The sequence below is a fragment of the Trichomycterus rosablanca genome, chromosome 20 (assembly GCF_030014385.1).
Source record: "Trichomycterus rosablanca isolate fTriRos1 chromosome 20, fTriRos1.hap1, whole genome shotgun sequence".
Taxonomy (NCBI): domain Eukaryota; kingdom Metazoa; phylum Chordata; class Actinopteri; order Siluriformes; family Trichomycteridae; genus Trichomycterus; species Trichomycterus rosablanca.
In genome coordinates, this window is record NC_086007.1 from 12,378,683 (window position 1) to 12,400,040 (window position 21,358).

Consider the following 21,358-nt stretch of genomic DNA (forward strand, 5'->3'; position numbering starts at 1 on the left):
TTAAAAGGATCATTTTAGGCTTAATGTGATGAGTCAAAACATCCCACAAAACAAACCCACAAAAATGAATTTCACACTCGGGGATTTGTTTAATGTTGGGCTAATGGCTGCCACACTCAGTACAACTCTAGTGTTGAATGCAGCAGATATGGGCAGCATAAAGACCTAAGTGACTTTTATAATGGACTAATCTTTATGGCAACCCAGACAACTGTGTTGAAGTATATCTGAAACACTAAGAGGGGCCCACAGAAGGCTGTGGTGAGTACCCACTGACGGTGGTTTCAAAGGAGCAAGCCACAAACTGTGGTCAGGACTATGGCCTCTGGTGTGGACAACAGAAGGGCTACTGTGGCTTCAATTGCAGATAATGTAGTTGTGGTGATGAGGCGTATGTGTCACATCAATCCCTTTTGTGTATGGGGCTAAGTAGTCACAGGCCAGTCAAAAGTGCCCATGCAAGGTCGTGTCCATCATCAAAAGCACCTACAATGAGCACACATGCTTTAGAATTGCACATCAGAGCAATAAAAGAGGGTCAGTGATCAGACAATACCATTTGGACAAAGTGGTAGAACTCATGCCTCTGTGGGTGCGGGTTGTGTTGACTGTATAGCCATAACATTAAAACCACCTCCTTGTTTCTACACTCACTGTCCACTTTATCAGCTCCACTTACCAAATAGAAGCACTTTGTAGTTCTACAATTACTGACTGTAGTCTTTCTGTTTCTCTGCATGCTTTGTTAGCCCCCTTTCACCCTGTTCTTTAATGGTCAGGACCCTCACAGGACCAAGACAGAGCAGGTATTATTTAGGTGGTGGATCATACTCAGCACTGCAGTCACACTGACATGGTGGTGGTGTGTTAGTGTGTGTTGTGCTGGTATGAGTGGATCAGGCACAGCAGCGCTGCTGGAGTTTTTAAACACTTCACTGTTACTGCTGGACTGAGAATAGTCCACCAACCAAAAATATCCAGCCAACAACGCCCCATGGGCATCGTTTTGTGACCACTGATGAAGGTCTAGAAGATGACCAACTCAAACAGCAGCAATAGATGAGCGATCGTCTCTGACTTTACATCTACAAGGTAGACCAACTAGGTAGGAGTGTCCAATAGAGTGGACAGTGAGTGGACACGGTATTTAAAAACTCCAGCGGCGCTGCTTTGTCTGATCCACTCATACCAGCACCATGTTAGTGTCACTGCAGTTCTGAGAATGACCCACCACCTAAATAGTACCTGCTCTGTAGGGGTCTTGTGGGGGTCCTGACAGAAACAGATGGACTACAGTCAGTAACTGTAGAACTACAAAGTGCTTCTATTTGGTAAGTGGAGCTGATAAAATGGACAAAATGGTTTTAATGTTATGGCTGATCAGTGTAGCATAATCGCAATAATAAACCAGCTGCAATAGAGGCTGATTATGTTTCATAAACTGTTAGAAACAACAAAGCATTTATTACAGCCATGCAAATGTATTTGATCTAAAGACCATGTAGGAGCTTTTTAAGATCACTAAAGCCTTTCCTGCAAGCATCTCCCCGAACAAACCGAACAAACCCTGCTTAAATACACTTTCCCATTCACTTCAACTCATGCTGTGTATACGCTGTCAATCACTGTGGTGACATTAAACATTTCCCATGGCATAAAGGATACAACTGCAGCTTAGCGAAGTGCCATTGCTATGAGCACTGATGTCTAAATATGAAGCTGTCTCATAAGCAAAACACTAAAAAGGATCTCGTCCGTCATGGTGGGAATTCTGTGGCTTTACAAGCTGTGCTGAGGGAGTAAGAGTGGGTTTGAGAGCTGTGCAGCGGTAGGTCCTTTAAGAGGCAACACTACCTGCTCAGAGAGGGAACTAGGTAAAGGCTCATGCTGAGAGCAATCAGCCTCGTATATCTACTAATTAATTTGAGGGCAGACTTTCCTCCTGCTGTGAGCTCTTTCCTGCATGGCAGCCTTTAAGCCGATCAGAATGTAAAGCTTGCTTGACTGTTGACAGCATCACCCATGTTCAAACAGCTCCTAACAAACTGTGGATGTGTGTTTTGGTGTTTCTTGGCTTTCTAGCACATTTTGTATAGGTGAAATGGGGTGGCACGGTGACTCAGTGGGTAGCACTGTCTCCTCACAGCAAGAAGCAAGAAGGTCCTGGGTTGCCCTGGGTTCGATCCCCAGGTGGGGCGGTCCGAGTCCTTTCCGTGTCTGTGTGGGTTTCCTCCTGGAGCTCCGGTTTCCTTCCACAGTCCAAAGACATGCAGGTGAGGTGAATTGGTGATACAAAATTGTCTGTGACTGTTTGACATTAAACCTGTGAACTGGTGACTCTCGTGTAACCAGTAATATGGGTGAAATGGAATACCAAAATCTCATCACTGATTATGGTTAGGGTGGCTCGGTGGGTAGCACTGTTGCCTCATAGCAAGAAGGTCCTGGGTTCATCTGACTGAATGGTCACAAATTCCCACACACACTCTGTAATCTTGCAGTTAGCCTTCCCAATTTTGTTACTACTGGTTTCAGTGTATACTACAAAAAGTCATTAAAATGATTTGTTTACTTCCTGATCAACTTCCTGGGCAGTTGTAGCCTAGCCGTTAAGGTACTGGACTAGTAATCAAAAGGTCGCTGGTTCAAGCCCCGCCATTGCCAGGTTGCAAACTTTTGGGCCCTTGAGCAAGGCCATTAACCGTTAATTGCTTAGACAATATACTTTCCCAGTAATGTAAATGATCTAATTTTTCATTTATTACAGATTTTATTTATTTTAATAACAATAAGGTTGGGTGGCACAGTGGTTTGCTGGGTAGCATTGTCACTTCACAGCAAGAAGGTCCTGGGTTCGATTCCCAGATAAAGCAGTCCGGGTCCTTTCTGTGTGGAGCTCTAGTTTTCTCCCACAGTCCAAAGACATGCAAATGAGGTGAACTGGAGATACACAATTGTCCATGACTGTGTTTGACAGTTAAGACTTGAACTGATGAATCTTGTGTAACCAGTAACTACCTGTTCTGTCATGAATGTAATTAAAGTGTGTAAAACATGACGTTAAAATCCTAATGAATAAATAAATAACAGCAAGTGTGGGTGGCACAGTGTTTTGCTGGGTAGCACTGTCACCTCACAGTAAGAAGGTCTTGGGTTTGATTCTCAGGTGGAGCGGTCTGGGTCCTTTCTGTGTGGAGTTTGCATGTTCTGCATGGGTTTCTTCCAGGTGCTCTGGTTTTCTCCCACAATCCAAAGGAAGGTCCTGGGTTTGATCCTCAGGTGGGGCGGTCCGGGTTCTTTCTGTGTGGAGTTTGCATGTTCTCCCCGTGTATGTGTGGGTTTCCTCCCACAGTCCAAAGACAATGCAAATGAGGTGAATTGGAGATACAGAATTGTCCATGACTGTATTTGACATGAACTGACTCGAACTGATGAATCTTGTGTAACCAGTAATTACCTGTCCTGTCATGAATGTAATTAAAGTGTGTAAAACATGACGTTAAAATCCTAATATAAGTCCTAACAATCCTAAAAAGTTTGGGTAGCACTGTTGCCTCACGGCAAGAAGGTCTTGGGTTCGATTCCCAAATGGATCGGTCCGGGTCTTTTCTGTCTGGAGTTTGCATGATCTTTGCATGTTCTGTATGGGTTTCCTCCGGGACCTCCGGTTTCCTCCCACACTCCAAAGACATGCAGTCAGGTCAATTAGAGCTACTAAAATTGCCTTAGGTGTGTGTGTGTTTGTGTTACCCTGTGATGACTGGCGACCTGTCCAGGGTGTTTCCTACTTTTTGCCCAGTGAATCGTACCCACTACGACCCTCAATAGGATAAAGCAGTGGTAAAACAGACACTGAATGAATGAATGTATGACTATTTAATGACTTAGTAGGTATTATTTGGGTGGTGGGTCATTCTCAGCACTGCAGTCACACTGACATGGTGGTGGTGTGTTAGTGTGTGTTGTGCTGGTATGAGTGAATTAGACACAGCAATGCTGATGGAAACACCTCACTGTCACTGCTGGACTGAGAATAGTCCACCAACCAAAAATATATCCAGCCAACAGCAAACTGTGGGCAGCGTCCTGTGACCACTGATGAAGGTCTAGAAGATGACCAACTCAAACAGCAGCAATAGATGAGCGATCGTCTCTGACTTTACATCTACAAGGTGGACCAACCAGGTAGGAGTGTCCAGTGAGTGGACATGTGTCTGATCCACTCATACCAGCACAACACACACTACCACACCACCACCATGTCAGTGTCACTGCAGGGCTGATGACTGTTTAATGACTTGGATTTTAGGTATTTTAGATGTATATAAAATGTTAAATGATAAAACTGCATTAGCAGCAAGTCTGGCAAGGGATCGTGTTTTGTGCTGTAGTGTTTCCAGGACAGACTGTGTATCCACTTCAACCCTGAAGTATTGCTTATGTCAATGTCAATATTTTTATCCCGACATGGCTTTGGCAGTTCCTTTGCTTTTGTTCTCATAGTGAACTACAACTGAAATATGGAAATATGTGCATGAAGTGTGTTTTGAAATAATGCTGAACATCTGTGTTTTTAAAACTTGGATTATTTGCTGATAGTTCCTGACACAACTTTATGGATGTTACAGTAAAGGCTAGATTCTAATATGTCTGAATGTTACATCATCCATTAGACAGAAAACAGTGAGAAAATAAATGTAAATTCTGTCTGCAGTCTCATCAAATCTGTTTTGTGTGGAAGCTCTAAGCTTTGTTTCCGGAACTGGTCATTTTCAGACTAAATAAAAGATCTAAGAATTTATTCCCTGCTTTGTATTACCTCTAATTTAGAGGCACTGTAAGGAACCAAGAACAAGCTGAACTTGAGCCAGCCAGGCCGCCTTCATGTTGGATTTAAATTAGCTTTCTGAGATCTATATTGTATAGCCGGAAAGGACCGAGAGTTCCATTAATGTAGACGGCTCTCTAATCCACTCTTTGTCATCCTGATGTGTCATAAAGCTGTTTTCCATCTCAGCTCCATTCCTCATTCTTTTCCGCGTTGTTAAATGAATACCACATGTGGCCACAGACTCCATAAAGGAGGGCTATGATTTAGGCTCCCATTCTGCCGCGCATTACAAGCAGCTGACAGGGGCTCTGGGTCTGAGCCTCGCTGCTCTCTGACAACACTTCCTGGAGGCAGGAGCGCTGTCCCCAGAGAGCAGCTCGGCATCTGGACTTGGCCCCGGATCGCTTTCCCAGGAAACGAGCACTTTCCTTGCAGCTCGGCTCTTACAACCTGGCACCCCCTTCTTTCCCTTTTTTTTTCCCACCACGATGGGAATCCAGTAGAGCTGACGGCAGAAATAAAAGGAACGATTAGAAAATGATGAAGCAGTGATCTGTAAAGAAAAGATCGAACTGAAGTTTAGTGCAGCCACTCGTGAACGTTTTCAGCATAAAATGCTTCTTTTTTTTCATGGGAACCAAAAGTCAACAATGATGTTCACTTAGTGTTTTACGACTCTGGAAACTGAACTCCCATAAATGCCTGAAAGATGTTTTTGAGGGTGTTTTTATCCATGTGGTCATGAGAACTTGGAATTGACTTGACAGCACTTAATTAATTTTGCTTCCAATAGAGATGTTTGATCAGCACTGCTGAATTTCGGCTCTTGAGAAACATTGACTCAGTTTAATTACTTATTTTATATCTCATTAAAGAATTACACTGTAAGGCCAATGATATGTGGGTGTCTAAAATAAAATCAGTTACATGAAATACACCAATCAGCCATAACATTAAAACCACCTCCTTGTTTCTACACACACTCCATATTATCGGCTCCACTTACCAAATAGAAGCACTTTGTAGTTCTACAATTACTGACTGTAGTCCATCTGTTTCTCTGCATGCTTTGTTAGCCCCTTTCATGCTGTTCTTCAATGGTCAGGACTCTCCCAGGACCACCACAGAGCAGGTATTATTTGGGTGGTGGATCATTCTCAGCACTGCAGTGACACTGACATGGTGGTGGTGTGTTAGTGTGTGTTGTGCTGGTATGAGTGGGTCAGACACAGCAGCACTGATGGAGTTTTCAAACACCTCAATGTCACTGCTGGACTGAGAATAGTCCACCAACCAAAAATATCCAGCCAACAGCACCCCGTGGGCAGTGTCCTGTGACCACTGATGAAGATCTAGAAGATCACCAAATCAAACAGCAGCAATAGATGAGCGATCGTCTCTGACTTTACATCTACAAGGTGGACCAACTAGGTAGGAGTTTCTAATAGAGTGGACAGTGAGTGGACACGGTATTTAAAAACTCCAGCAGTGCTGCTGTGTCTGATCCACTCATACCAGCACAACACACACTAACACACCACCACCATGTCATTGTCACTGCAGTGCTGAGAATGATCCACCACCTAAATAATACCTGATCTGTGGGGGTCCTGACCATTGAAGAACAGGGTGAAAGCAGGTTAAAAAGTATGTAGAGAAATAGATAGACTACAGTCAGTAATTGTAGATCTACAAAGTGCTTCTATATGGTAAGTGGAGCTGATAAAATGGACAGTGAGTGTAGAAACAAGGTTATGGCTGATCAGTGTATTTGTACACTTGCTATTCTGTAGAATAAAGCCTGTTGTTGCTCATCTGAACAAATTCAGTTACATTTCTACTATAATCCTTCTTGCCACTGACAATACAGATCTCAGTTTTGACCCAGTTAAACTGGCACTCGATCACTTACTGTGAAAACAAGAAAATCAAATCCACAGCTCATATCTTGATCTGTTGACAGTCATTTAGCATGCTGTTCCTAGTGGGAGGAAGTTAGATCCACTATTGAGGGTACCAAAGGGACCATAGCACCATTTTGGGACCTTTATTTCCATGGCATTACTAATTCAGTTAACTGTGGGAAGAGTCTCAGCACTCCCATTTTTCTCCCCTGGTGGAGCAGAAGCTGTGCCTTTGTTTCAGTTTCAGCAGTACGCTTGTACTGTGTACACAATACACAAGAGTACACCCCATCAGTGTGTTTTAATAAGCAGTACTATTTTTCTTTAGCTATTTCTAAGCAACTTAAGATCTTAAGATCATTTGTTTAAATGATACATATGTACAAAGAAGAAGAATTACTTTATTTGTCATATATACATATATACTGTAGATGTACAGTACAATGAAATTCTTCTTTCGCATATCAGCTTGTTTGGAAGTTGGGGTCAGCGCGTGGGGTAAGCCATTGTACGGCGCCCCTGGAGTAGAGAGGGTTAAGGGCTTCGCTCAAGAGCCCAACAGTAGTATATACACTGATCAGCCATAACATTAAAACCACCTCCTTTTTTCTACACTCGCTGTCCATTTTATCAGCTCCACTTACCATATAGAAGCACTTTGTAGTTCTACAATTACTGACTGTAGTCCATCTATTTCTCTACATACTTTTTTAGCCTGCTTTCACCCTGTTCTTCAATGGTCAGGACTCTCCCAGGACCACTACAGAGCAGGTATTATTTGAGTGGTGGATCATTCTGAGCACTGCAGTGGCAATGACATGGTGGTGGTGTGTTCGTGTGTGTTGCACTGGTATGAGTGGATCAGACACAGCAGCGCTGCTGGAGTTTTTAAATACCGTGTCCATTCACTGTCCACTATTAGACACTCCTAACTGGTTGGTCCACCTTGTAGATGTAAAGTCAGAGACGATCGCTCATCTATTGCTGCTGTTTGAGCTGGTCATCTTTGACATCGGTGGTCACAGGACGCTGCCCACGGGGTGCTGTTGGCTGGGTATTTTTGGTTGGTGGACTATGCTCAGTCCAGCAGTGAGAGTGAGGTGTTTCAAAACTTTATCAGCATTGCTGTGTCTTATCCACTCATTCACTGCAGTGCTGAGAATGATCCACCACCCAAATAGTACCTACTCTGTAGTGGTCCTGGGAGAGTCCTGACTATTGAAGAACAGCAAGTAAGGGGCCTAACAAAGCATGCAGAGAAACAGATGGACTACAGTCAGTAATTGTAGAACTACAAAGTGCTTCTATATGGTAAGTGGAGCTGATATAATGGACAGTGAGTGTTGAAACAAGGAGGTGGTTTTAATGTTATGGCTGATCAGTGTATATATTGCACATTTTACATGTTCATAACTCTTTTTAAGGCCTGAAAATTGTGGTGTGGTAAAAAATATGTTAGCAAATTTTTCACGTTATTTAAATCAGATTCAAGAGTTTAAACTGTAATGCTATTATTATTTCAGATGTACTGAAGCATATTTGTCTCTTAAATCTTTGTCTTTCTTGAATTTTAACATAAATTATATTGCTTTAAGGGAAGAGGACGTCTGTGTTCACATCCTTCAAACTGTTTGTCAGGTTTAAAATTCCTTTTTGGCAGCCATAATTTAAATACTGTTTATTTTGGTCATTTGCTTTAATCCTTGGCTGTAAACCAGCTGGGATCTTTGCTGTGGCTGTGTTTCATGTATTTACAAACTTTAATTTAAAAAGAAATGGGACAGTATGTAAACTGCTACAAAAACAAAGCATTAAATTGTAAATCCACTTTGACCTGTATTTAAAACAGATGCACACGATATTTTGTGTTCCTGGTTAACTTAATTTTTTAAAGCATTTTTTACCCATTTTTGTCTTCCGCTGCTGAGAGATACCAGATTGCATCCGAGGAGAGCACGTCGCTGTACACGCCTCTTCCGAGACCTGCACAGCCCTCCTCTTCTCGCCCCTGCATTCTGCACAGGCGTCTCTTCCGACAATCAGAGTCCTTACACAGCGTATGAAGACCCACCCACCCACACATAGTCAGGTTCCCACCCTGCAGATACGATGGCCAATTAGTATCTGCTGCAGGCACTGCCAATTATGCCCGCCAGATGGCGCCCAGTCGACCGGTGGCAACACCGAGTTTCGAACCGAGGAGTTCAGAAACCCGATGCTGGTGTGCTAGCGGAATATCCCGCTGCGCCACCCGGTCGCCCCATGGTTGTGTTTCTTAATAAAGCCTAAAATATGACAAGAAATTGCAGCTGATTACTTGCATCAAGAAATAATGACCATTTATGTGTTTTTTAAAGGAAAGTTCAAAAATAGTGATAAATACGGGCCTGTTGTTGTCATAACATTCAGCATTAATAATGTAGAACGTCAAATATCATGTTTGTGTTATTTCAAAATTTTATATGTCAAAAAGCATTAATAAATTATGGCTATTTATTTGTTTTTTTTATATATATTTTGTTTATGCATTTTCTCCCGACTTTTTAGCGCGTCCAATTTCCTGATTGCGTCACACTTCCTCTCCACTAATGCCGACCTCCGCTCTGATTTGAGGAGAACGAAGCTAACCCACGCCTCCTCCGACATGTGGGCAGCAGCCGTATGCATTTTGTCACCCACACTAGGCGAGTGCATATATGCAAATCAACCTTTCCACCTTTCTGTGCAGGCGCCATCAATCAGCCAGCAGAGGTCGTAGTGCATCAGTTACGAGGAGTCCTTATCCGGCTTCATACCCCACCCCTATATGAACAACAGGCGAATCGTTGTTCATGTGGCCGCTCAGCCGGATGGCAGAGGCTTTTTTATTTTTTTAAATAGCATTTTTACATACTTTACCGTAGGACAGAGGTTCTGGGATTTTTCTGGGATTCTTTTTTTATGATATTCTTCGTTTATGATATTTTTCTTATGCTTTCAGCAAGGATGACAAAAGGTATTGTAATCTTGCTCATTAAAAATGTGATGAAACCACCATAGAGGTATAAATATTGGTATTTTCTTGCCATTTTTTTGTCATCTGGGTCTACTTCTGCAACAACAACTGAATCATGTCCTTTCTCAAAGACCTAATGTAGGCTATAGGCAGTTTAAAATAGATTATTATGGCATCACAAGAAATCTTCCATATGCCAAGAGCTTATTGATTTTCCCGTCACATCACGTGTGATTTATTATTATTTTCTTCTTTTTTTTACCCTCATTTAAAGGCTCACTGAGGCCTCCAGTCCCCTGGTTAAGAAACACTGTCCAGCATGTGTTCATGTCTTGTGCTATTAATTCCTGAGTGCCATGACAGTATTTGCTCTCTAATTATTTTTTGTCTTGTCACACTGAACTGTTTTAGATAGTTAACAAAATTTAATAGAACACATTACAAGAAAAGTAAACGCTTTCTTGGTTACTTAATTAACTTAATTAATCAAATGTAATTGATGATGAGGTAAATCAGACATGACATACCCAGGCTTGATTACTGCCAGCCCAATTTATTCTGGACAGCACTTCTAAAGTACCTTTCCAATATAAATTAGGCTAAAAGGTCTCAACATGTAGCACAAACAGCACTGCTGCGTATTAAATAGTCCATTTAAAAGACATTAGTGACCAGCAGTTCTGTTTGTCTGGACAGAGATCGCCCTGTAATTGCTGAGAAACGGTAAAACCGGTAAATGCACCCCACTGTCAAAACCAACCTCTGCTCGTTTAGCATCGTCTACTGTAAAAACACTAAAAAATATGAATGTTCTCCAGAAAGTCGTCCTGTGTGGTTTATGTTCTCAGTGAGGCGAGACAAAACTGAAAAGGGCGACGATGTAAAAAAAACCCAATCATAACAAATCAGTGGTTCCACCACTGGCACTGGGCTAAGCAGATTACTGTCATTTTCTACATCTTGTCCCTCACAGCTAACAAACTCTAATTAGCAAATCCCGCTGTGCACATCTATGCCTTGGCGCTGAGCGACTGTGACAGGCAGGGAAATTAGAAGTATTGCATGTTAATTCACCGCAGTCTAGCGAGCCAGAGCCCTTGTCGAATCACTTTGACGGTGTATACATATTCACGATGCCCTGCAACTGTGGTGGCAAAAACAACAACCGCGACTCGAACAACGGGCTGACAGTACAGTGAAGCAAGAACAAGGTACAGCCGTAACAGAAATACAGCTGAAGTGACGGTATATATACTGATCAGCCATAACATTAAAACCACCTCCTTGTTTCTACACTCACTGTCTATTTTATCAGCTCCACTTACCATATACAGTGCTGGCCAAAAGTATTGGCACCCCTGCAATTCTGTCAGATAATACTCAATTTCTTCCAGAAAATGATTGCAATCACAAATGCTTTGGTATTAATATCTTCATTTATTTTGCTTGCAATGAAAAAACACAAAAGAGAATGGAAAAAAAAGTCAAATAAATTTTCATTTTACACAAAACTACAAAAATGGGCCGGACAAAAGTATTGGCACCCTCAGCCTAATACTTGGTAGCACAACCTTTAGACAAAATTACTGCGAACAACCGCTTCCGGAAACCATCAATGAGTGTCTTACAATGCCCTGCTGGAATTTTAGACCATTCTTCTTTGGCAAACTGCTCCAGGTCCCTGAGATTTGAAGGGTGCCTTCTCCAAACTGCCATTTTGAGATCTCTCCACAGGTGTTCTATGGGATTCAGGTCTGGACTCATTGCTGGCCACTTTAGAAGTCTCCAGTGCTTTCTCTCAAACCATTTTCTAGTGCTTTTTGAAGTGTGTTTTGGGTCATTGTCCTGCTGGAAGACCCATGACCTCTGAGGGAGACCCAGCTTTCTCACACTGGGCCCTACATTATGCTGCAAAATTTGTTGGTAGTCTTCAGACTTCATAATGCCATGCACACGGTCAAGCAGTCCAGTGCCAGAGGCAGCAAAGCAACCCCAAAACATCAGGGAACCTCCGCCATGTTTGACTGTAGGGACCGTGTTCTTTTCTTTGAAGGCCTCGTTTTTTTTCCTGTAAACTCTATGTTGATGCCTTTTCCCAAAAAGCTCTACTTTTGTCTCATCTGACCAGAGAACATTCTTCCAAAACGTTTTTGGCTTTCTCAGGTAAGTTTTGGCAAACTCCAGCCTGGCTTTTTTATGTCTCTGGGTCAGAAGTGGGGTCTTCCTGGGTATCCTACCATAGAGTCCCTTTTCATTCAGACGCCGACGGATAGTACGGGTTGACACTGTTGTACCCTCGGACTGCAGGGCAGCTTGAACTTGTTTGGATGTTAGTCGAGGTTCTTTATCCACCATCCGCACAATCTTTCGTTGAAATCTCTCGTCAATTTTTCTTTTCCGTCCACATCTAGGGAGGTTAGCCACAGTGCCATGGGCTTTAAACTTCTTGATGACACTGCGCACGGTAGACACAGGAACATTCAGGTCTTTGGAGATGGACTTGTAGCCTTGAGATTGCCCATGCTTCCTCACAATTTTGCTTCTCAAGTCCTCAGACAGTTCTTTGGTCTTCTTTCTTTTCTCCATGCTCAATGTGGTACACACAAGGACACAGGACAGAGGTTGAGTCAACTTTAATCCATTTTAACTGGCTGCAAGTGGGATTTAGTTATTGCCACCACCTGTTATGTGCCACAGGTAAGTAACAGGTGCTGTTAATTACACAAATTAGAGAAGCATCACATGATTTTTCAAAGGGTGCCAATACTTTTGTCCACCCCCTTTTTTATGTTTGGTGTGGAATTATATCCAATTTGGCTTTTTGACAATTCTTTTTGTGGTTTTCCATTGAAGACAAATTAAATGAACATTTTAATATCAAAGCATTTGTAATTGCAATCATTTTCTGGAAGAAATTGAGTATTATCTGACAGAATTGCAGGGGTGCCAATACTTTTGGCCAGCACTGTATGAGCACTTTGTAGTTCTACAATTACTGACTGTAGTTAATCTGTTTCTCTACATACCTTTTTAACCTGCTTTTACCCTATTCTTCAAAGGTCTAGCACCACAGCACTGCAGTGACACTGACATGGTGGTGGTGTGAAAGCAGGCTAAAGAAGTATGTAGAGAAACAGATGGACTACAGTCAGTAATTGTAGAACTACAAAGTGCTTCTATATGGTAAGTGGAGCTGATAAAATGGACAGTGAGTGTAGAAAAAAATTTAGAATGAAAATTAAAATCCATTTTAAATTAGATGGGGTAAAAAAATATATAAATTATATATATTATTTATATTATTATTATATTATAAAATTATATATATATATATATATATATATATATATATATATATATACTGTATATATATATATAAATAATTTTTTTGCCTGGCTTCTATTTTTACCCCATCTAATTTAAAATGGATTTTAATTTTCATTTAATATATGTTAGTACTTCACAGCTTAAATCCCTGTCTCCAATTCCCACCTGTTCTCAGTCTCCCGACTTTTAGCCTTGGTATTACATATGCATGTTTTCCACCCATTTTGTGTTCCACTAATTACCTTCCCTTCGTTCACTTGTTTTGAACTTCGTCTTTCCTAATTTTAAAGCGTTGAGTTATGACCATAGCCTGCTTTATTTGTATTTTGATGTTCCCTTGCCTAAACCTGTTTGTAGATTGCTTGACCACAACCCTGGCCTTGACCATGATTTTGGATTCTGTACTTGGATTTGTTTGCCTTAAACTTCTATGTACTCACATAAAACCTGCATTTTCATCCTACACTTCATTTGGCAAGTCTTCATAACAATATCCTGTATTTCTTTTTATTCCAAAACCTAAAAAAATATTCCATTCCAAGTTTCCATTCTAAGCTACTGATACTGATGGTCACTTAATACTAGGTATAGGTATAAGAATTCTAGGCACAGCATGTGTCCTTATTAAATATAAATGACACACCAGTGAGAGAAAGGCAATATTAAGTCCTTAAATTTACATCATGGCCGTGCAATGGATTGGCATCCTGCCCGGTGTGTGTTACTGCTTTGCGCCCTGTGATTCCTGCATGGGAAGCCGGTCTCATTGCAACCCTGACCAGGATAAAGCGGTCGTAAAATATGCAAATGATGAATGATGATACCAGACGACAAACCTTAAATGCGATTTTCATGGCCGTGAATTAGGTAGGGCCTTATTTATGATATATGCTAATGCAGATGGGATAAAACCACAGACACAGGAAAAGAACCCATGTTGCTTTGTTTCACTTGATGCACCACAGTATAGTCCTGAATGCTGTAAATCTATGTTAACAGGTTTGGCTAATAATCACTCATTGAAAATACTACAGAGATCGTACTTGTGTCTATTTGTGTTAATTTCAAGCTGACAATTCTACAGTTTGTCTGTTTAAAGAAAAACTATGAGCCAGCTTTGAAACCAATATCATACCAAAATCATATATTTGAAATCATTCTTTAAATTTTATTAAAAAAATAACCATGATGAGGGTGCCGCATTCTAATTTGCTAATTCACTACTGCCTAGACCCAAGTTTAAATCTTAGCAGAGCTGCCAGTGTGGTTGCGCAACAGACATAATTGTCCTTGTCTGAAAGAGGCAGGGCAGATGGGAAATCACCTTCTTGCCACTCATACTGTCTGGCTGAGGCGCCAGCATTAGTGCTGGAGGAAAACAAAGAGCATTTGTACCTACCATTCATTTGTATGTGTTAAGGCTTTCTGTAAGAACTAGACTAGTGCTAGTTCTCAGTTGAGAAATTGACTCAATTAACTCTTCAGTTAAGGTACTAGCTTATCAGAAGGTCCATGCCCCACCACTGCCAAGTTGCCACTGTTGGGCTTTTGAGTGAGACCCTTAGTTGCTTCAGATAAAAGAGTCTACCTTTTTTGGTTGCTCCCAGATAGGAATTGCCACATACCAGACTTGACACAGTTTTTTTTTTGCCTGATGCCCTTCCCTTCTTGTATTATGTCGTAAATATATAGCTCAGTGGTTAAGGTACTGGACTAGTAATTGGAAGGTTGCTGGTTCAATCCCCACCATTGCCAGGTTGCCACCGTTAGGTCATGAGCAAGCTTGCATTGCTTGTATTGTATATGGTCAAGTCAAGTCAAATTGATTTATATAGCGCCTTTTACAATGAAAATTGTCTCAAAGCAACTTTACAGAATCCAGGACCAACAGACCAAAAACCCCTGTTGAGCAAGCCGAGGGCGACAGTGGCAAGGAAAAACTCCCTTAAAATTACAGGAAGAAACCTTGAGAGGAACCAGACTCAGCAGGGACCTATCCTTCGTGGTCACAATTGTTAGTCACTTTAGATAAAAAAATCAAATAAATGCAGTAAATGTAAATGGTACCCAGTAGGAGTGTCACCTGAGTTAATACTGGTCATAAAAAAGACTGGTTGTATTAGGTGAATCCTCTGCAAGGTTAGGATTAAAAACTGTAGCACTGATATAATGGCATCATAAGCAGAGCACTGTGAATTCGACTACATTTTAGCTATATGACTCTCTGGAGGTGAGCGATTCTGTTTTGGGTGTTTTAATTCCCAGTTCATTAATATTAATCACACATCAGGTCTACACTAAAGCATAAGGACACAATGGGCCCGATCTGTTTCTTACTTTTTTATTATTATTATTTTTTATTATTTGCATTTTCTCCCCTTTTTCTCCCGACTTTAGCATATCCAATTACCCAATTGCATTATGCTTCCACTTTAACGATGTTGATCTCCACCCTGGTTGAGGAGAGCGAGACACGCACCCCCTCCAGCACGTGTGCAGTAGCCGACTGCATTTTTTCACCTGCACGAGATGAGTTGATATGCCGATCAGTTTTGTGTACGGAGAGACACACCCTAATTTTCATTATCTCTTGACTCTGAGCAGGCGGCATCATTCAGCCAGCGGAGGTCGTAATTGTATCAGTAATGAGGAATCCCCGTCCAGCTTCCACCCTGTATGAACAACAGCCAATCGTTGTTCATATAGGCACCCAGCCTGCCGGATAGCAGAGCTGAGATTCGAACAGATGAGTTCGAAATGTCAGCTCTGGTGTGCTAGCGTGTTCTGTCACTGCGCCACCTGAGCTCCCTACTTTTTAAACCATTACTAAATGTGGCTTCACATTACATTTATATTTATAGCTTCACCATTCCAATAGCATAATTCTTGAAAGATGTATTTTTTTATTATGATTAACAGCGTGTCTTACCTGTCTTTGCTGGCTTATTTTAAAATTCATTCCAGGACCGTGCTGATTGAGAGAGGGCCTTTGGTTGAGAAGCTTGGGTTGTAGACATGATTGCATAGGCAACTGGAATTGCATGTTTTGGCCTCCTATAGACTGCTGCTGCTGTGTGGTTGGTTTGCTCTGTGTCCCTGTCATGTGGGGCACCTGTTGGCTTGTAGCAGTTGTAGCTGCTTTAGGGGTGAATTGCAGCATGGGTTTACTGCTGAGAGCTTTCATGTCTGGGGGATTTAATGTATTGTAACCACTGGGTTTAAAAAGGCAGTTGGGCATGCCTTTTCCCTGACCGCTGCTCTGAGTGCTTACTCTTGGCTGGCTAAGTGAAGCAGTGCTGGCGATTGTGTCCTGACAGTAGGAACCAGAGTGTCCAGGCATGCTCGAGGACCAGTTTCTCATTCCTCCAACTTGGCTCTGTTGTTGGTGATGAAGTTGCTGCTGCTTAGGCTGCTGGTTGGCTGCCATTTGCTTCAATTGCTCAGCATGTGACATCTCAGGCCAGACTGGTACACCTCTAGAATTTACCCCTGATGTTTGTGAGACATGACTGTGGTTCAACGGACTTGACACAATAGAGGAAGCAGTGCTGACCATGGAAAATGAAGGACCAGCAGATGCAGATCTGAGCTGTGCAGAGCTTCCAGGTGCCTGGCAAAAATCAGCAGAGTACTCAGTCTTGATCGGTTTACCTAAAAGCGGGCAATGATTGGCTGCACCTGCCGAGCTGGGTCGGCCAAGATCAAGACCGAAGTCGTCATCCTGCTTCAGCATTTTTTCCAGATCCAGGTCGTTGAGAGGTGGTACTGATCTGGTTAGTTCATCAAAAAGATCCTGGAGTTCAGGGTCAATATGTGCTCCAGGTTCATCCTTAAAATCGAACACCATCATCGGATCTGTCGATGACTGGCTACAGGTCTGTACCTCACATGGCTCTTTTTTCATTTCTTTAAGAGTAGCATTAAAAAGATCTGTGCCTATTCCTTGGCCCATCATGAATAGGTCCTTCCGTCGAAGACTGTTACCCAGAGCTATTGATCCTTGAGGCTGACCGAGATTCCCAGAACAAGAACCGGAATGGACAGAGCCAGTCTCCATACGCAGACGCTTAAAGTCTGGTGTTGGACCCACACAAAGGTGGCCATTTTGCTTAGAAGCATATCCGGAGGGCTGTCCTTCAATCTTTCTTCTTAGGGAACCCTGGAGCTGCAAAGACAAAATATAAATAGTTTATGTAAGTTAAATAATTCAACTGCTCATGCCAACAGCACACACATACATTGGAAAAATGTTGTTTTAATAAATGTAATAAATCTGCTTTATATATATATATATATATATATAGTATTTTTGCATCTAAATAGATCTAAATACGTTCCAAACCACCTACTACCACACTAAATAGTATGGCAAATTAGTACCTTCTCAATAGTGCACCTCTGTTTACATACACCGATAACAGCCATAACATTAAAACCACCTCCTTGTTTCTACACTCACTGTCCATTTTACAGCTCCACTTACCATATAGAAGCACTTTGTAGTTCTACAATTACTGACTGTAGTCCATCTGTTTCTCTGCATGCTTTGTTAGCCCCTTTCATGCTGTTCTTCAATGGTCAGGACTCTCCCAGGACCACCACAGAGTAGGTATTATTTGGGTGGTGGATCATTCTCAGCACTGCAGTGACACTGACATGGTGGTGGTGTGTTAGTGTGTGTTGTGCTGGTATGAGTGGATAAGCCACAGCAGCACTGATGGAGTTTTTACACACCTCACTGTCACTGCTGGACTGAGAATAGTCCACCAACCAAAAATATCCAGCCAACAGCGCACCATGGGCAGCGTCCTGTGACCACTAATGAGGATCTCAAAGATGTCCAACTCAAACAGCAGCAATAGATGAGCGATCGTCTCTGACTTTACATCTACAAGGTGGACCAACTAGGTAGGAGTGTCTGATAGAGTGGAGAGTGAGTGGACACTGTATTTAATACATATCAACACAACACACACTAACCATGTCATTGTCACTGCAGTGCTGAGAATGATCCACCACCCAAATAATACCTGCTCTGTGGTTCTCCTGGGAGAGTCCTGACCATTGAAGAACAGCATGAAAGGGGGCTAACAAAGCATGCAGAGAAACAGATGGACTACAGTCAGTAATTGTAGAACTATAAAGTGCTTCTATATGGTAAGTGGAGCTGATAAAATGGACAGTGAGTGTAGAAACAAGGAGGTGGTTTTAATGTTATGGCTGATCAGTGTATTTTGAAGTTTTTAACATTTTTTTATTTAGTTGTAAAACCATATGTTCTCCTCTGTCTGTCTGTCCAGTGTTTGTACCAGATGTTTGGTATCATTGATTTTAAGCCAGCTGTGTATCTTGTTTGTGCTCTTGCTGTAATTATTTAGCTCAAGAGTTGTTTTGTGAGAGGAATACTACTAAACAGATTAGGCACCGCTTTAATAAAATCTATTGCATTTGGTTTTTGAATATGACACTTGAATTGTTTCACTCCAGTGACATTTCTGTCATGATTTAAACTGTCCAGCTATTTACAGAAAGTAAATTAAGAAATTTTTGTGTGTAAACTAAAATGATTGGTGAAATGATTATTTCTAATCTTCTATGAAATTTAACATGAATAAGCAACTTAGCAGTTGTAGCCTAGTGGTTAAGGTACAGGACTAGTAATCCAAGGGTCGCTGGTTCAAGCCCCACCACTGCCAGGTTGTTACTGTTGGGCCCTTGAGCAAGGCCCCTAATCCTCAATTGCTTAGTATACTGTCACAATAGTGTAAGTCGCTTTGGATAAAAGCATCTGCTAAATGTCGAAAATGTAAATGTAAACTACTTCCGAAGCAAGAAGTCTTCTTCTGTACACCAGACTCAAAGCAAAAGCCTTTATTCACTGCCCGAAGTGCTCATAATGTAACAAGACCAACTTTATCAAATTAATGGAATCTTGTCAAAGCACTTTAATGTTGCAAACTAATTAAAATGAAGAATAATGTTTGAAATATTCAAAGGAAGAAAGTGTCCCTGGAAGAAATTATCTTTATGGAAATTGACCCAGTTCTGTAATCTTCTTCCAGGGTTCTTATCCTTTTCCACTTTTCACATTTTGGATGGAAGCAGAAGCTGAGATTTATGAATCTTTATTGGTTTCCTTCAAGCCTGGAAAGTGTATACCTTCTAATAGGTTGTATGAAAAGAAATACACTGATCAGCCATTACATTAAAACCACCTCCTTGTTTCTACACTCACTGTCCATTTTATCAGCTCCACTTACCATATAGAAGCACTTTGTAGTTCTAAAATAACTGAATGTAGTCCATTTATCTCTCTACATACTTTTTTAGCTTGCTTTCACCCTGTTCTTCGTCAGGACCCCCACAGGACCACCACAAAGCAGGTATTATTTGGGTGGTGGATCATTCTCAGCACTGCAGTGACAATGACATGGTGGTGGTGTGTTGGTGTGTGTTGTGCTGGTATGAGTGGATCAGACACAGCTGCGCTGTAGGAGTTTTTAAATACCGTGTCCACTCACTGTCCACTCTATTAGACACTCCTACCTAGTTGGCCCACCTCATAGATGTAAAGTCAGAGACGATCGCTCATCTATTGCTGCTGTTTGAGTTGGTCATCTTCTAGAACTTCATTAGTAATCACAAGACGCTGCCCACGGGGCGTTGTTGGCTGGATATTTTTGGTTGGTGGACTATTTTCAGTCCAGCAGTGACAGTGAGGTGTTTAAAAACTCCATCAGCACAACACACACTAACACACCACCACCATGTCAGTGTCACTGCAGTGCTTAGAGTGATCTACCACTCAAATAATACCTGCTCTGTAGTGGTCCTGTGGGGGTCCTGACCATTGAAGAACAGCATGAAAGGGGGGTAACAAAACATGCAGAGAAACAGATGGACTACAGTCAGTAATTGTAGAACTACAAAGTGCTTCTATATGGTAAGTGGAGCTGATAAAGTGGACAGTGAGTGTAGAAACAAGGAGGTGGTTTTAATGTAATGGCTGATCAATTGGTGGTATTTGTGCTATGACGACTAAGCACTTTAGTTCATCATAAATTTGGTCTATTCGTCATACAAGTTCTAATAACTGACAAATCTGTCTAATGTCTTTATGTCAATTGATAAACACTTAAAGGCATTTGTAGGATTTTCTGACTTTAAGCATTTAAGCAAGTTTGGACAGAATGTGTTTATTATTATAACCACAATGTATGAACCAATTTTACCTTCATGCCACTATAATGTAGCTGCAAGAAATGCTAGAACGAATGAGGTTGAGAATGAACACCAACAAAAATCAGATCTGAAAGCCCTACATTAGCTGAGCAGATAAATTTAGCTATCAGATATACAGAGCAGTGAGACAAAGAGCGCCTTTATCTGTTTGGCTCATTTGCATGAATTATATTTCCTGCTGTTGGCTCACTGTAAAGATAGCAGCATTCTCAATTGTGAGGGAGATAGTTCTCTTTGTCTCGCGTGTCTTCGTTTATGTAAATGAGTCCGGAACAATGGCTCATAAGTCCTCTTTAAATTACTGTACGAAAGCAATCAGATTTATTGTTAAGGACACAGGCAGAACTTCTATCGCAATCGTTTAATATGTTGAATCGCTTTACTGGCATGTGACAGAATTTGGTAAAATTACTCCAAAAACTGAACACTTTGGATTATTAAAATGGCCAATCATTTAAATGCACCCTGACATCATTATTCATAAAGAGATTATGTGTTCGGTCCAACAGTAATAATGGCAAATGTGCAGCAATTCAATGCAAATCAGTTTAATAGCTTTTTCCATATGCTGAAAAGATTCTATTTCTTTTAGAGCGATTCATACCTTCAGGGTTGGGAGTAAACATTTCTTTTTACTCTCTCCTTTCTCGTCTGTGTCTGCTTGCCTATTCTGTTTTACTATGAATGGCATGCTCAGATCAGTGCCCAACCCACCCCCCTTACTTTCTGACTCATCAGGTTAGACACGACTAATGCTGGGTTTTTACTTGTGGGTTCTCAAACAGGCAAAGATCAAAGCAAGACAGACATATTTGGTTTGGAGTGTATGTGGTTTCAATGTTATATATTGTTCCATTATTGTCCCATACATTTTTTACGTGTATTCAATTACAAATACAGGGTGGGCCATTTATATGGATACACCTAAATAAAATGGGAATGGTTGGTGGTTTAAACTTCCTGTTTGTGGCACATTAGTATATGGGAGGGGGAAAACTTTTCAAGATGGGTGACGACCATGGCGGCCATTTTGAAGTCGGCCATTTTGGATCCAACTTT

General features: G+C 41.4%; 1 protein-coding gene across 1 annotated transcript in view; it reads right to left on the bottom strand.

Moving 5' to 3' along the window:
- The window catches only part of zmp:0000001236 (mastermind-like protein 2), an 80,078-nt gene that overhangs the window by 6,311 nt on the left and 52,409 nt on the right, over positions 1-21,358 (bottom strand). The window contains exon 2 of the mRNA XM_063016970.1: positions 15,987-17,222. Coding sequence (XP_062873040.1) covers positions 15,987-17,222 — 1,236 coding nt within the window. The remainder of the gene's footprint in view (positions 1-15,986; positions 17,223-21,358) is intronic.